Here is a 17830-nt window from a genome sequence, read left to right as displayed (position 1 = left end):
ACTGTCACACAGCTTCCTTTATACTATATCAATCTTTCTTTTCAGGAATAATAACAGTAACAGGTAAGTCCCAACATAAAATGATGTGCTCATAAAATGTTAAATGTAGTAATAACTATTGGACAAATTTTGCCTTTATGTGTAGACTTTTTTTGGGATGCATTTATGAGCAGAATCTAGCACAATATTGCTTCTAATCAGGCAATTCTTTGCATCTTCCTTCATTCTGTCATGAACTTTGAACTCGGCAACATATATAAAATGAATTGGAGTTGGACATCCAAATTTCTGAGGCAGTAGTGAAAATCTCAGATGCAGTGTTTACTCAGATGGTTTAGCAGTTGTTTTGGAAAATGCCTTGTTGATAAGTATTTTCTTTAATTACTATTACAGACGTTTACAGCCTGGTGCAATTCCCACCTCAGGAAAGCAGGCACACAGATTGAGAACATTGAGGAGGACTTCAGAAACGGCCTCAAACTGATGCTCCTCTTGGAAGTTATCTCAGGTTGGCTAAAATAAAGTCTGCTATGTATTTACAGCATGCTAACTGAAACACTCTTAAAAGAACAAAATTTGTTAACAATTCAAAACAGGAACACAAACTCTAAGTAGGCTGAAAAGTGAGAGGTGAAACACACTCTAAAACAAAAGGGAGGAAAAAAAAGCTCTGCTTTTTCCTTATCTCCAACATATTCTGTTTTGTGCTTGTATTCCAGGATATCACAGTGTATCAGGGTATCACTGACATCACAGCATTGTTGGACAAACCAGAAACATTGAGGAACTGGTCTTAGCCCCTAACAATTAAAAAGCCTTTAGACTTGGGTTACAAATTCATTTTATTCCACTTTTAGTATAAAAGTTTTGCTTTGCTTTTAATGACTTTATTGGATGGACCAATGCTTTCAAAAGTGAGTGCCTAAAGTAAAACTAGATCGATATTTAGTCACAAGTAAAAGGTCTCATTTTTCAGAAGGGTGGAACATCCAAGGACTCCTTTTGACTAACTGATGTAAACTCACTATGTCACCCGTTTTATGTGTTATTCAGAGGGGCAGTCCCCAAGGTACACTCGGAATGCCCCTGAATGGGAAGGGAATAGCTCAAGTTACAGACACACCATAAAGGTGAAAAAGGGCAAGAAGATTTTTGAGACGTCTTTACGGGAAAGACAGTTTACATTTTTGCTGGAGAGTTCAGTGGGGGAAGAAGATCTTCAAATGATCACTCTTCGTGAAATGGAGAGTCATATTTTCAGAAATTATTATTCTTTGTGATCATTTGAAAAGATAAGTTAATTCAAACACATCAGCCTATGCTCTGAAATTAGCTGTACAGGATGAGGTTGTTAAAAGCCATTGTTCTTGGTCAGATGTGGAAGGATGTTATGGCTAATCTGCTGGATAGAGTCCAGCCTTGCTTTACAGTCAGGCAGGTAAGGGTGATGAGCTCTGAGAACATCCTGCCTTCCTAATATTCAGCTACTCTAACACAAACAGTAGCAATGAACCAGAAGTTAAGTAGCAGGAAGCACTCACATATCTTCCAGATGTTTAGGGCAAGCATAAAAATTTTACTCTGGTTTTACTGCTATATCAGAAAGATCTAAGTCAGATGTTTCAACATCTGAATTTTCTCTTCAGGGTTTTGTTCAAAGCCATTTGACATTCTTTCAGAAAAATACCTGTTAAAATAACTGCTAACTTTTAGACAGTGTTCAGGGCACATTCACTCGAGTTCTAATCACTTGGGTGTCTGTAGCAGGTGTATGTAATGATAAACACATTAAATTTGTTATTCTGCAGGGGAAAGACTACCGAAACCAGACAGAGGGAAGATGCGCTTCCATAAAATTGCTAATGTCAACAAAGCTCTGGATTATATCGCCAGCAAAGGAGTGAAACTTGTGTCAATTGGTGCAGAAGGTATGTGACAGAGCTTGACGTGCACCTTGCTTAGGTCCTAGGCATTCACATTGCAAAGGAGTCTGACAGAGACCTTTAGCCAAATTGTGCGGGCTGTTCTCTATATATGGGTGCCTCAAAAATCACTTAATGTTGATTGCTGATCTATATCTGTGAAAGGATGAGAGGTGGAAATTTGTGGACACCTGGAGAGGGATAGGGGTATAAATGGGCTCTAAGATTAGTTTATCTCCAAGGTTAAATTGAATTGTCTGTGTTTCAGTGGGTATTCAGGTAATGATTTCTTCTTTCAGAGCATTATGTTTTTCCTATACATTATTAAAAATAAGGAACTCCTTTAGAAATCAGTTTGGATTCTAGGGTGTGCTTTATCCAATCTGGGATCTTTTTTCATCTTTAGGAGATATTATTCAGACAAGACAAAGGCTGCCATCACTACCAGGTGGCTGGGACCTACTCCCATTTTGTTATGAGACTGACTGTGGATGGCAGCTGTGTTTCTAAAATTCAGATGTAGAGTTAAGGGAGCGATCAAAAGAAATTATGGTAGCTGGGGAGAGACTGAACATATGAAGAAAGTGGGGCAGGATGTTATTTACTGAAGTTATTACTTTGTTATTGTTCTGTTGTTCAGGTAGTTAAATTAAAACATGCAGTTGGCTAGCTAAGTGCTGATAGATGTAAACTGAGCAAAAGAAGGCAGGCTCTCACTGCAAGTGAACCTATGCCTCCTATGAGATTCGATAAATTGTTTAAAAAGGACAAAGGTCTGTCTAGAACTAGCTGCTCCATGGAGATATTCACATAATGCTTTGCATAGCCATTACCATGCAAAGGAGTGATGTGGCTAGCATGATATCCAACTACTTTTGATACCATAGCCTCAATGATGTGCTGTGTATTCTCGGGGCAGCCTCTAACATGTCCTTAAGAGTAAAACTCTGGCTGTAACCTCAGTATCATGGTGAGAAACTATATTCTATTCACATTGCTAGGCTTTTTAGATCCATTTATGAGCCTTTTCCTCCTGTTCTCTGATTTCTCTAGGCTTATATATGTCCTTATTCTGGGTTCCAAACCTTGATCTCAGGGAGCTTACTGTAATTGTGGCTGGAGCAGGAAGATTCATTAGGTGGGATAGGGACATCTGTAGAAGTAATGGAGACATCTATCAGCATTCATTGATTCCACAATGGTTTGACCTAGCCTGCTTGGTTCCTCAAGTATTGTTCATCAAATGTGTTCAGCTTCTAGATCTAGAACTCCAAAATCCCAAGTAATAGGTGTTCTCTGGGCAGAGCATTTGTTTGAACTCACCCTTTATTTATTTGAGACTGAACTGGGTGGGCCATCTGAGTCCAAATCCATACCATCTATCTTTAGGCACATAGCAGAGACCTTTTTTGGGGAATATATCATCAGTGGGGAGAAATGGGCAATTCCCAAAGGCACTTCAGATCTCAGAGGAGTTCTACTGCATTTCAGAGGTGCCTGGCTCCCTCCATCAGTTGTACAGGCAGTCAGGGGCAGCTGGGCCCTTTGCTCAATTAAATGAAGTGGGATGGAAAAATATGCTAGTACCCTAAACCTCTGCAGTTAAGGTTATTCTGAAAGCGACATGGCATTGAACGGACAGCAGAGGGTACTGAAGAGACAATTTATCTGTGGAAATTAAAACTAAGAATACAGAAGCCTGTTTGATAGCTGGTGCAGAAATACTGAGAGTACAGAGTGTGGAGCAAATGAATGGTGGTTTCTGTCATGTCATGCTGGGACTCTGAGGCTTCCTGACTGAAAACAAGAGTGTAGCAAAAGGAGTATCTTGTGGGACAGAGTGGTTATTCTCTCTGCTCACAGTTTGCACAATGTACTAATGTTTTCACACCTAGGTTCTTCAGGCAAGGCTGGAGTATTTAAACCGAGATACATCAGCTCATATCTGCTCCTGAAAGGAGCAGGCCAGCCCTCTGCACTCCCATCTCCCTCATTTTGCCCTGCTTATTGCTGCTCATTACTGCCAGGGCGCTCAGACTAGGGAGCAGTGCTTCAGCACTTTCTGTATCACCTGAAGGCAAAGCATCTGGGATAGCTCAGATCAGCCATTAAAACCATTTAAACTAACCCTGCTGTTCTCCTTGGCAGCAACTGGCATGAACTTAGATCCTCTGTGATGACAGGTAATTCCCTCTGGGAGGGAGGCAGGAACAAGAGGCAGTAACCTCTTCCAGCTTCTCAGCCAGTTGCTGCAAGGTGATGTCTGTCCATGCACTCAATATTTCTTCCTGCATTTAACAGCAGGCCATAGTTAGTAAGCCAGGAGATCAAGGTAATGTTCTTGGCTGTGCTGCAGGCTTTTATTGCCTGTTTCTGGAATTCTCGATCTGTAAAATGGAGGGACTAGAAGCAAAAATTCATTCATTAGCATTAAAAAAACATTTTAAATTCTTGGATGGAAGCACAGGAGAAAAATCCACTGCTACTGTCATAGCTTAGATGCAGAGAGGAACCTGTCATTGTAAGACATTGCACTATGTCAAGCATGGCTACTAACACACATTAGATTACATCCATGTGGGCAGGAGCAGATAGATTCGTGTGCCTTCCACTCCTACTCTAAACAGGCTGAACACAAAGCCAGCTCTGGCCCAGTTGCGCTTAGTGCCCTCTTAAGTTTACCACATCACCTCTACTAAATTTGTTATCTAAGGCACAGTGCCGTGCTGATGCAGCAATGCAGTATCACATCTGACTGGGTATAGTTTCACAGTGTGGGACCTCTGGCACCAGTACGTGTTTAAAGAGTCCCTGTGCCCCCTTGTCCTGCATACTTGCTCCCACACTTCACAGCTCAACCCTATCACTTGGGCTGACAACTGTTTCTGTAGCTATGCTGGAGACTGGATCAGCAATCTGATCTGGTTTTAAAACACACTTCACCTCTTTTTTTTCTTTTGTTGCATTTTTCAGCATTGTTGACTGGGCAGTCATCATAGTATGAAGATGGAGTGAATGCCAGCAAGGAGGCAGAGCACAGGCTCCTTAAGCTTGTATTGTTATCAAAGTCCTTAACCCCTTAAATCACTGCCCTTATGTGTGAGCATGGGGCATATGGCTTGTCTGCACCCATCTGTTTTGGCATTCTCTGAGTTACATGGGTGCTTGGAATACTTTTTAATTTCCAAAGCATGAAAGTTTTGTATCTAAATCTGCTGAGGATCATGTTTTATTATCTGACATGCTGAGTGGTGAAGAGCATGTAGGCCCAAGGGGACCAACTGGCATTTAAAACGGGGCCTCAAAACAAAGATTAAACTGCGATTCCTGTGGGTCATCAGTACAAAGTTCAATTTAGTATTTTTAAGGGGCTGGGGATATTCTTTAAAGCTATCATTACTGTTCTGAGGCTGACTTCCTTGAGCTGTCTGTGGAGTGGAAAGAGAGACGTGATCACCTTTAACCTTGATGCTGAGCAGAAGCCCAATTTCGCTACTCTGATCTGTCTTGTGGAAGAGTCTTTCTCTCCATTGGTGATTGAATGAGACTAGAGAGTCAAGAAGCTAAAGCAAAAGCTGTGAAAGTAGTCCTTATGAGCCATTCACAGTCCAGGAGTTAGAATTTTTCCCTTAAGTTTAAAAAAGTGCAATAACTCCATTTGCAAGGTAATTGCATCCTGAATGAAATGAACTGAGATATGGAGAACCACAAAAGATAAGTATCCTGTTAATAGGAAACACTTCTGTATTGCTTTTCTGGGGAGCAGCAGAAATATTAAAGACCAAATGATCTGTGAATCTGCTACAAGAAGGTTAGAATAAAAAAAAAAAAAAAGCCAAAGCAGAATAAAAAAACTGAAACTAAAACCTTTGAGAGCTTGCCACACTGCTTTGCTTAGCTTTTTCCCTAGGCAGTTTTCATTGTTTCCCTTTCCCTTCTCTCCTTTCCTGTCCTCATAGATCAGCAAGACCTTTTTCCCCAGAAAGCTGTAGCTTTGCATATGTGAGGTGTAGGACCTATATTCCTCTCAGAGCAAACAGGCAGTGTGAAGAAAATAATGAAGTCTTCTATTGACCTGTAGAGGAAAATGATTGGAATAAATCAGTATTTTTTCATCACTGATACTTTTCAACATTTAGCAACTTTGTTTTCCTTCTGTTTAGATATTTTTCCTTGTCTTTTATACATGTCTTTTTTGTGTTTTATGCTAGCAGTAGATAATGAGAAACCAAAGCTGGCAAATTGCTTGAAAATTCTCCTGAGGCACAACATAGAAAATTCCCTCTCTTGCTCTTTCATTCTGTCTGTTTGTACATACGGATATGTAAATCAAAACAACGATGTAGTGATTATGCAAATCCATGAATTGATTGCCTGACAATCAGCAATGCCTCCTGAGTATTTAAATTCATTTTTTTTACATTTGAAGCAATTCCCCTTTACTGTATATACATATCAGACATCTGATCAAAATACAATGAAATACTTGACCGAGGGGGAGGGAGGAGAGAGAATTAGCTACATGCCCTAATTGCCATTTGGTCTTTTTTGGCTGAAAGAGTTTAGTTCTGAGATTTGAAAAGACTTGAGGTCTTTCAGGGCCAATCAGATAGTAATAATGCATGGAAGGCAGGCAAAGCGAGGCAAGAATTCTGGAATATTAGTATAGAACCCAAAGGGGAAAGCAGAAAAATAGCCATTCATATATAAACTTGGATTATCGCACTAGCAAAGTAAATATAGGCTAGTGATGGGTGACATATCTCCTACCACATTTGTTAATTCCATAGGTTCAAATGACAGCTTGTGCCACATACTACTGCAATTTAACATGTATCACAAGTCTCAGAGCTAGCAGCTGCTTTCTTCTGTAAAAATTGCCCCTGGATTCAGGCAACTTTTAAGTAGCAGAGTGACTGCATTTTCTGCTGGCACCTCTATTGGCATTTGACGATAAATTGAGGAAATTCCTCCTGCTGCAAGTTCCTCCTGCTCCTTCCCCAGAACACCAGTGGGCCCCCAGGCAGCCACAGCTGCTCCACTTTTTGAGGAAGGCTGGAGGTGACTTTCAAGTAGGGGGAGCAGCTGGTGCCTTCCCCGTTCCACTGCTCTTTTGGTGTGAGGTGTCTGGAAAGGCAGTCTGCAGTTCCCCTCTCTCATTGTCCCACCTCCTCCCCTTCCAGTGCTGGACCCTCCTTATAGTCTCACTATGTTCTTCTGAGTCTCTTGCCATACTTTGCAGATTGATTTAACATTATCACCACACTTAAGTGGTCTGTGTCCTGGTTTCGGCTGGGATAGAATTAATTTCCTTCCTAGTAGCTGGTCCAGTGCTGTGTTTTGGATTTAGGATGAGAACAACGTTAACACACCGATGTTTTAGTTGTTGCCAAGCAGTGCTCACACCAGTCAAGGACTTTTCAGCTTCCCACGCTCTACTAACTGAGAAGGCTGGGGGTGCACAAGAAGCTGGGAGGGGGCATAGCCAGGACAGCTGACCCAAACTGGCCAAAGGGACATTCCATACCATGTGACATCATGCTCAGTACATAAACTGGGAGTAGTTGGCTGGGGGGCAGGGACCGCTGCTCAGGAACTGGCTGGGCATCGGTCGGCGGGTGGTGAGCAATTGCATTGTGCATCACTTGTTTTGTATATTCTATTATTATTATTACTACTACTACTAGTACTATTGTTATTTTCCCTTCCTGTTCTGTCCTATTAAACTGTCTTTATCTCAATCCACAAATTTTACTTTTTTTTTTCTCCATTCTCTCTGGGGGTGGGGAGTGAGTGAATGGCTGTGTGGTGTTTAGCTGCGTGCCAGGTTAAACCACAACAGTCTGGCAGTACATTATTTGGTGTTGAGAAATTTAAGTTGTATCACTGTTCATATTAGGATGTAGGAGCACTGGATTCTGACTTGGCTTGTGGAAGGGACTCCCATTTATGTGTGAGAAGGGTTGGAGAAAGCACCTTCCTAGTGCCTTGTGTTGTAGGTAGACTCAAGCAGTCTTGAAACAAATTGAAACCCCAGAGGTAAAAAATCCCATTTTATATTAAAGATACAAAAATGTGCATAGGCATCAGAGCTGTAAGACATTACAACCTCATGGCCGTGTTTCTGAACTGCTCAGTAGGAAGCTATGTAGCTTAGTCTCAGGAGGTGCTGTATCTCCTGAGCTGTTCTTCATACCTAATCTGTGCTGGCACTGTAGGTAAAATTCTCAAAAAGGTCTAAATAGTATAGGGGAATTTCTGACTACCGTTTTATTAAAAAGTAATACTGTTAATGTCCTGTAGTTTCTTAAAATTTGGGGTAAGACCATATTTTTTTCACTTCTTTTGTATTTGAAAACAGTAAGGCTGATATTGTTCAAACTTTAAATAAGTATTTCCTCTCGGACTCTCTCTAAAAGTCAACCTAAAAGGTAAAGATTTGAGACAGTTACAACTACCTGGAGAAAAGCCTTTTAGCGTGGTAGGGCTGAAGTGACCTTAACCTCAGTAATCTTCAGTCCTACTGCCAGGGTAGCACAAGCATGAGCATGTTGAAAAATGAACCCAGATGAACTCTGTGCAGATAAAGAATTATGGTAGAAATATAATGAATTTATTAGATACAATATATTATTTATAGAAATATATAATTAAAATAAGAGAAAACAGAAAACATTCTAAATACTACTACTATCTCTTTATTCACCTTAGAAATTGTTGACGGCAATGTGAAAATGACGCTGGGTATGATCTGGACTATCATCCTTCGCTTTGCTATTCAGGATATTTCAGTGGAAGGTAATAGTAATGCAACTATGTTAAATAATTAGGAAATTTGTTTAAAGACTTTTTTATATGAATTGTGCACAAGTGAGATGAGTGTTTTAAAAATGAATTATTTTTTCACAGAAAATGATACTGCAAGTTCCCTACCTGGTGACAAAATCGATTTCTGGAGGGAAAAAGTAATTACTCTCCTTATCCTGACAGAGACCTTGAGCCAGCTTTCTAAATGCAGAAGTTCTGGGCATGTCTCTTAGTTATAGAAATAGAAACATGCCTGTGTTTCTGAGCTTCAGTGGCCTGAAACTATGCTGTACCCTGTATGGTGGTCCTATTTCCAACATACTTTTTTAGGCCTGTCCATTTCTCACATTCTTTGCAAATATTATCTGCTTATATCCCTCTTCTTTCTATCACTTTTTTTTCCCCCACTGCTTCAGAATTTTTTTTCTTAACTTTCACTTGGTAACTGGCTCCAAAAAGCGTGTTGTAGTTACAATACTCTTTAAATCAAGTCTATGCTGTGAAAAGTCTAGAATTCTAGAAACTCATCTCAATTTTCAACAAAAGTAGAGTTGACTCAAGCTCTGCATGCTGTCCTGCCCATAATTTGTGGGACGTTAAATGTGGACCTAATGGTCTACTTGATCTTTTCTGTCCTTTACTTATGCATTCAGATGCCCATAGGGGTTCAGATAATGAAGGTATTTCTTCAGCACTTATACCTCCCCGTAAGCAAATAGACTGAGACTACAAGCATATTTCATGTAGGCACCAACACAATCTTTTATGCCTAGTTCTATTATATTTGTATTGGGTATTTTTCTCCAAATATACATTCTGCTGTCCAACCAGTATATATAATTTCTTAACCTTCTAATATCCCAGAATTACTGTGCAGGCTGAGACTCTAGTCTGAGTTGTTCCAGTTGAGCTGACCTCTGTGTCCTAATGGAGCCCCATTAGTCCATTTGTATCAGTATCTGTTAGGGTTAAATGTTGGCTTATGCCAACCAGTTTCAGGTGGCTGACCACATTTAAGATGACAAGAAATGAATTACCTGAGCACTTTTTACATTTTTCCTTTTTTTACTCCTTGGTGTCTTTTACAGAGACCTCTGCCAAAGAAGGGCTGCTGCTGTGGTGTCAAAGAAAAACTGCTCCTTACAGAAATGTGAACATTCAGAACTTCCATCTCAGGTAAACTTCCATTATTTCAAGGGGTAGAAGCAGTCTAAAATATTTTAGGTCAAATTTTTCCCACAGTTGTGTAGGTATATATTTGACAGGAGAATTTCACTCTTCCCTGTTAACTAGACGTTTTGCAAATTCTCATGCTCTATCTTCAGAGTCTTAATTTGGTTAGTCTTTGGCACTTTTTACCATGGCTTTCATAGTTACCATTTAAAAGAAAAGAATCCCTACTACATACAGAATGACCGTATTACATTATTAGAGTCCTTGGTATATGGGAATATCTGAGTACCGCAGCATAGTGACTTGGCAAATGACTGCTTTCAAATGAGAGCCACTGTAGGCATAGACTGTTCTTGGCAAAAATACCAATGTGTTGAGCATGCAAATATCTCATTATGATGAATCAGTCTTTATTATTTTGTAACGTAACTATAAATAAGGAGCCAAAAATGCACTCAGTACACAACAGCAGCACTTTAAACATGTTTGTTTTCAGAATCAGGATCATTACCTAAGTTGGAAAATTTAGTGAAGCTCCAGCCTTGTGATTCTGTGTTTTCATTAAGGGCTAGAAAGGGAGTTCCAGGCTATATGCAGGCTGCCTGGTTTTGGGATTTCACTGGGCTAGTTCCCGTAGCTCTGCCGGTAACCCACCTCATTAAACTACATGACTTGCCATTTGCACTGTTTAACCATGTGATCTTGCCTTCCCTGAAACCCTTATAGTACTTAGAACAAGAGTTCTGTATTACAGTGTTTTGATGTTTTGAATTCATTCTTAATGCGCAGCACCTAAAGCACACGTAGTGGTAGAGAAGATACGGTTCACACGTGCATCCACAGATAAAAAGGATGTTTGATTTACAGTCCCTGTATTGCCTTTAAGAGTTCTGAAATTTATTATGTGTTATTTTCCTTGAATATATAGAGGTATATTTCAGTAGAGCTTTGTATGGATGCAGGATATACTGTAAGTTACAGTATCAGAATCTTAGTGTGTATACATACGTATGCTGGTCTGATACAGGGTATGGGGAAAACATCTTGAATGAAAGTACCTTGATTAATGTTTGGGTTGATCGGCTCTTACAGAACTACTTTACAATGGGCTGTCCAGGCCATTTTAGTCTATACCTTTTGGAAAAGACCAAACTAACTTTTTGTTAGTTTGGTGCTCATTTTGATTCAGTTTTACATTCTGGATGATTTTATATTATACAATGTATGTATATTCTGCTTAATTGTATTACATTTTTATTGGAGATGGTTCTGTTATTTGGAGGATCTACCCAGACATCTCAGTGACAGGGATTCTAACAGTTTTAACACGTTTAGTATCACACAATTACTGCACAAGATAAGACCTCAAACCCACAGTCCCAGTGATTGCATAAAGTGTTTACATAAAGTATCTTTCAGAATAATTGCTTCTGGCTGAAAGGAACCTCTCATAATCTTTCCAAATAGATGTTATTTGTAGCTCCGTTCATTGCCTATTCTTGCCTCAAAAGGTAATGGGTCTGAAATCACACTGAAGTGTAAGAGCTCAGATCGAAGCTGTCATATGTGTGAAGTGTTTTAAAGAAACTAAGCTGATTTATGACTTCTTACTTTTATGAGCACAATATGGTTGTGCCATTAAAATTGTCTAAAATAACTGACATAGAAAAAGCCAATTGCTTCAGCAAATTCAAGCAATTGCAGGTTTGCTCTCCTTTTATTTTTTTGCAAACATGCTGTAAGTGTTACAGGAGATTATGCTCTTTCATTGATGAATGTGTACTCTGAGCTATTCTGGAACACTGCACAAATTAAGCAATTGAAATCAGGGACAGTTGCACATAATGTATACTGCCTAGAAAGTACTATGGACTCCTTAAGTGTGTATGGACTGCAGAGTAAGATATGTACTACAGGAAAAAAGAGTACAGTAACAGAAAAGCTCAGAGGGATGAGAGTTGACAGAACGTAAGTGTCAGGATTTGACAGGAAAGTTCCTGCTTGACTTTAAGCCTTGAGCAAGGATCAAACTGTAAAATGCCATGACTTTATTAACTAATTTTTTTCCATTTTATTTTTTGTTGTAAAGCTGGAAAGATGGCCTTGGATTATGTGCACTTATCCACAGACACCGACCTGATCTTATTGACTACTCCAAGCTAAATAAGGTCATCAGTCTGGGTGGTACAGCATGCTGTCCTGCAGTGATTTGGCTCACTTCTGGTTTGCTTAGCATGTTTTCTAAAAGACAAGCTGAGGAGTGCATACTAATTCTGACTGGCTTTCTAAGCTCCCTCCAAAAAAAACAGTGACAGGGAGGAAAGGACCTCATGACTGCTGTGTCCTTCTTTTCTTCCTGTTACGACGACTTCAGCATTTAATTGCAAATAATCTGGTCCTCAGCTGCCAGGCAGTTGTTGAAGTCTTTTACACTGCCCAATATGGATGTTAAATCAAATACATTGGAATTCTCTGTTCACCACTGATAGTATTGTACAGCCCATGTTGTTTTGCATCTGGTGTAAATGACTGTAGATTGCAGAGCAGTAAACAATGACATGATTAATCCTAAGATTCCTTAGAACAAACACTACCCTTGGTAATCAGGAGTATGCAATAAGTTACTAGTCTTACGTAGAAACTATTCACCAATTCTTAGATTAGACTTCTACCTATACTTCCGGACAAGTGGAAATGAAACTGATATCCTAACTTCCTTAGGTAGTACCTCACGGGAATTACAAAACTATTTTATTACAGTGTGCTACTCATGGCAAAATGTATGTTTTCTAAAAGATACCAGCCACTTTGGTTTGAGAGGTAGGAATGAGGAGCAAGTAATAATGTCAGAATTTCTGGATATCATTACTGAAGAATAAAACCCAGAAAGAAACTGGAATGTTGTCATTTCACGTTAGCTCTCAATACATAACGCACTATTTTCTGCTCTCTGGAATGAATGCATCTTGAGGTTTCACATAAACACCAGTAAAACAGAAAGCTTAATCATGGTTTTAATTTGTTGAGTGCAACTTTTCATTGATGAGGGAGACTGATAAACCATAGACCATATTTTCCATTCCATGCCCTTCCATTACAAATTGATTTTACTAGTGGAATCAACTGTTATCAGAAAGCCTTTGATGAGGGAAAAGATAAATGAATTAAATTATTTGAAAACTTAGTCTGCTTTATATATATGTTAAATTTATGCTGGGGTCCCCAAGGTGTGCAGTGATGAAAATTCAATGAACTTATTCCTAAACACATAAGATTTTAATTTAGGCAGTTGCTAAGACATCTGCAGATCTAAACCAAAGGGCAAAATATTAGCTATCAACACCAGCTTATTCTCTAATTCTATATACAACCTTTCCTACAGATAAACAGATTCATGGAATGACTAACCTACCTGTCTCTGTGTACATGTGCTTAAGTATGGCACAAACAGAGGTTAGTTTGAGTGAGTTTGTGCTTTGAAAAGTGGTACACAGTACTACAAAACCAGAGTGTAACCATCCTGTATATGAGTGCTGAGAAAAGAGAATAGAACATAAGCAGATCTGCTTCAGCATTACTATTTCCCTCTTAGAGGTTTCCAAAATAAGAACAGGTCAGGTTTCAAACCAAGGCTGAACTGTGGCACGTAAAGCACATGCAGAAAAATCCTAAAATAGATCTTGCTTTTCTGCCCTGGCTGTGTTTGATTGACTGCTCATTTTGGTTACATTAACAGCTGTCTTGGTGTCTTGTTTCTTGGTTTCTTATCTCCTGCATGCTGCCTTTTCCTTTTCTCACCGATGTGTTTTGTGTGAACTTATAGCTGGAAAGATGGCCTTGCTTTCAACGCCCTTATCCATAGACACAGGCGTGATCTTCTTGACTATGACAAGTTAGATGAGGTATCTCTTTAGCTGTAGCAGAGATGTTTAGTTACTATGGCTTGTAGTTTTGTTTAAAAGGATGGGTGATGGAGATCTCCAATTATTCCGAAGTTGCTGTGATTTTAAACAAATCCTTTACCAGTGGAGCACTATTTACTCATAGACTTAGTACCAAGCACACAAATAGGAGGTGCTCATCACTCATCCATAAGCAAAGTGTTTTAATCTAGTCAATAGGTCTCAGTTAGATTTAGCTTATTTTTGTCCCATTTAATTTCAGTAAGAGTTTTTGTATACACATTTAGCAAATGTTGTATTGCACACGGTGTCTTGTGTAATAGCAAAAATAAGTTCATGGGTTTTAAATATTGTCCACATTTTAAGTTCCTCTTGATGTCAGTGATGCACAAAACTGCTAAATGATGATAGAGTGAGAACTTACAATTAGTGAATTTGTATTCTATTACACCCAAATTGTTAGGTTTCAAAAAGTAAACTTTTCTTCATAACACATTTTATTGAACATGCAGCTTTTAAAGGAAAGGCTATCCAGTATGATATGTTTATAGAAAGACGTGTCATGGGCATTACTAGTTATGATACCTGGCATATGTATGTGCATGAGGAATAGACTTCTGTGAAACTTAAATAATTGCTGTGATTCCATATTAAATAATCTTTCTAAGTTAATTTCAAAGTAACAAAAGAAGCATGCTTGAGACAAGATCCCTTTATAGGAAGTGTTTGTATTCAAATGGAAGCCCTGGAAATTCCCTACAGAAAACCTGTTAACATTTTTTTCAGTGCCCTCCAGCATCTCTAACTTTGCTCTTCTGTGTCCTGTTTTCCCAACCTCTCTCTGTAGACATTGGCATTGTTCAGAGTGGCTATGATCATTTAGCAGTTTGTGAATACGTGAAAATAATAATAGCATTAATGGCATGAACTGCCATTTCACATAGGGTGTTTTCTCTCCAAGCTGATACAGGAAGGCTGCCTTAAGAGCAGCCCTAATCTGACATGCTCTTCCAGTGTCAGCAATAGCTGTCTGTAGCGTAAGACATGAAATGTGTGCTGTTTATCTGAACTGTGCACCCTGCTCCCTTTTTCTTTCCTTCAAAAACAAAAATCAAAATCTCAAAACCAGAGGCAGTTCTTGAATTTCCACAGCTCTCAAATTCAATTTATAGAGGCATTACAGATTTGTCTGTCCAAGCCAAAACTGGGAAGTTTTGCTCCTTCTGGAGAACTGTTCTTCTGTCTGTGCTTGCTTCTTCTCATGCATGCATCTGACCAACAGAGAACTCAATAGAATTCATATCACTGTAATATAACGCAAAGTAGGTATAAAAACATGCAAGACTAACTTTGTGATGAACGGTCTAGTATAGCCTACTGGACCAGTGGCCTTGACTGTATGTATTACTGCTATACTTCATTCAGAATTGGCTCAGAATTATGAGTGTACACTGCATATGTTACCTATGTTCCCCTCCAGAATATATTTGCAGCAGAGTCCTTGTATGTACCTATTAGTGGTACATAATAGAATCATAGAAACATTTAGGTTGGAAAAGACCTTTAAGATCATCAAGTCCAACCGTTAACCTAGCACTGCCAAGTCCACCACTAAACCATGTCCCTAAGCACCACATCTACATGCCTTTTAAATACCTCCAGGGATGGTGACTCAACCACTTCCCTGGGCAGCCTCTTCCAATGCTTGACAACCCTTTCAGCGAAGAAATTTTTCCTAATATCCAATCTAAACCTCTCCTGGTGCAACTTGAGGCTGATTCCTCTTGTCCTATCACTTGCTTCCTGGGAGAAGAGACTGACACCCACCTCGCTTCAACCTCCTTTCAGGTAGTTGTAGAGCGCGATGAGGTCTCCCCTCAGCCTCCTTTTCTCCAGGCTAAACAACCCCAGTTCCCTCAGCCACTCCTCAGAAGACTTGTGCTCTAGACCCTTCATCAGCTTTGTTGCCCTTCTCTGGACACACTCTAACACCTCAATGTCCTTCTTGTAGTGAGGGGCCCAAAACTGAACACAGTATTCGAGGTGTGGCCTCACCAGTGCCGAATACAGGGGGATGATCACTTTCCTACTCCTGCTGGCCACACTATGTACACTAAATAATAGCTTATTGCTATTTTCTTTTGAAAGTATAGCAGTGGATAGACCAAAAGTTCATATACCTACACTCTGCTTTTTGAAGAACAATAATTGTGACTCCAGTTTACAGTTTGGAAAAACAGAGTAAGTTTTAGTGTACCTACTGTAGTCTTGCTTCAAGGAAAAACTTCTGTCTTTGACTAGTTGTGTTTTCTTCTTTAATGCAGGATGACCCCATAGGAAATATCAACCTTGCCATGGAAATTGCTGAAAAGCATTTGGATATCCCAAAGATGTTGGATGCAGAAGGTGAGAGTTATATCTTACTGAAGTTTGTGTTACTCACAAGCAGGAGACAGTAAAACTTCTTTTGTTTTGTATCTAGCAAATTTTCAACATTACTTCCACATGAATCATAATGGAGCAACCTGCTTTGTTTTCAAACAATGTTTTCCTTCTTGTTCCCTGTGTATTGGATAATTTCACTCACTTTCTTCTTCATTCCTTATTGTTTGTTATTGTTTGTATTTATTATAGTACCTTGGGTCCTAATCTCAGCACGTGGCCCTACTGTGATAAATGAGGTAAAATGCAGGATCGAACGATAATCCTTGCCTTTAAGAAATTAAAATCTAAGTAATAAAGGGAAATAAAACTGTTAGCAGCTTAAAGCATATTCACTTTTTAAAATGTTTATGTGAGACGGCCAGAAGTACAAATAGAAGTATAGAACTTTCAAAATAGACTAACAACATGCCTCCTACGAGAGAGATTTAGGTTGAGGGAAGCATTTTTTTGGTTTATTTTAATTGTAAACCTTTTGCAGTGATAGTTTTAACGTAGGCTCATGTTTGGTTTCTCCTATAATCTTTAGAGTTTGTTGACAAATAACAAGGAAATCTATTAAAGTTTCCTGAATTTCTTCAGGATAACCATACTTTTGTACTCCAGGCAAAAAATGGTGCCAAAATACTGGAATTTGCCTACACTAGTTCAAAGCATTCTTTTCCAAGTATGCAGACTCTGCTCTGGTGGCTTGTCAGTAGAGCAGTGATAACATAGGAATTATTCAAAGTACTTAAACTCACTGTGTCTGCTCCCCTTGAAGTCTTCGGTAGGAAAGTTAGGCCAATACAGGATGATTTGGAAAATCCAGGTTGTAACCTCTTCATTGAAGAGGTTTCTTGGTTTCACCTTCATGCTTCAAAACTAATTGTTTTCATTTTTTGAACAGCAATTCCCTTTTCAAGCACCACTTAATTATTTTACCCTGAAATACTGTGCAAGGAATAAACTGAAGTGCTACCTCCTTACCGTTGAACACCTCCTGCTATCATTCTCCTTTCCTCATTTTTTCTCTTCACATACAATGTAAGAAACCTTTTTCTTTCCTCACCAGATTTTCTGCACATTTTAGCCCTTAACTTACTATTCTCCTTCTTGGCAGGGGAAGGGGAAATGAAATCATGCTGCTTCTAACACCCCCTAAGTATTCACCATCACTTTTAATTCTCTTTACTTCCACTGTGTTCTCCGTGGAAGCTTTGCAAAGTTTTGTTCACAATTATGTGAAGTAGATGCAAAATCAGTAAATACGTTGGTCCTGAACTCAGAAATCTCACTGTTAATATTAGAAATTGTCACCTCATTCCTGGGTCTTTTCACACCAGCATCCTCCCACTCCTTACTTTGGCAGGAATCCCTGCAGCTTGCACTAGCATCATTCATCACTCAGCCATAATTGGTGTAAACCCACCTTTTTCTAGACTCATGAGATCACAGAATTGTTTAGGTTGGAAAAGACCTTTAAGATCATCAAGTCCAACCGTTAACCTAGCACTGCCAAGTCCACCACTAAACCATGTCCCTAAGCACCACATCTACATGCCTTTTAAATACCTCCAGGGATGGTGACTCAACCACTTCCCT

General features: G+C 39.3%; 1 protein-coding gene across 2 annotated transcripts in view; it reads left to right on the top strand.

The window, feature by feature from the left end:
• Positions 1-17830, top strand: part of ACTN2 (actinin, alpha 2) — a 72699-nt gene that overhangs the window by 24689 nt on the left and 30180 nt on the right. The window contains exons 2-7 of one of the 2 annotated variants that reach the window (XM_009329158.1): positions 394-508; positions 1809-1928; positions 8634-8720; positions 9818-9905; positions 13726-13804; positions 16129-16210. In XM_009329158.1, coding sequence (XP_009327433.1) covers positions 394-508; positions 1809-1928; positions 8634-8720; positions 9818-9905; positions 13726-13804; positions 16129-16210 — 571 coding nt within the window. Of the gene's footprint in view, positions 1-393; positions 509-1808; positions 1929-8633; positions 8721-9817; positions 9906-11991; positions 12071-13725; positions 13805-16128; positions 16211-17830 lie in introns of both variants that reach the window. The other variant, XM_009329157.1, reaches the window with a different exon arrangement.

The sequence above is a fragment of the Pygoscelis adeliae genome, unplaced genomic scaffold (assembly GCF_000699105.1).
Source record: "Pygoscelis adeliae isolate BGI_AS28 unplaced genomic scaffold, ASM69910v1 Scaffold77, whole genome shotgun sequence".
Lineage (NCBI taxonomy): Eukaryota > Metazoa > Chordata > Aves > Sphenisciformes > Spheniscidae > Pygoscelis > Pygoscelis adeliae.
Note: the sequence above shows the minus strand (reverse complement) of the source record. Positions and strands in the feature narration are given on the sequence as shown.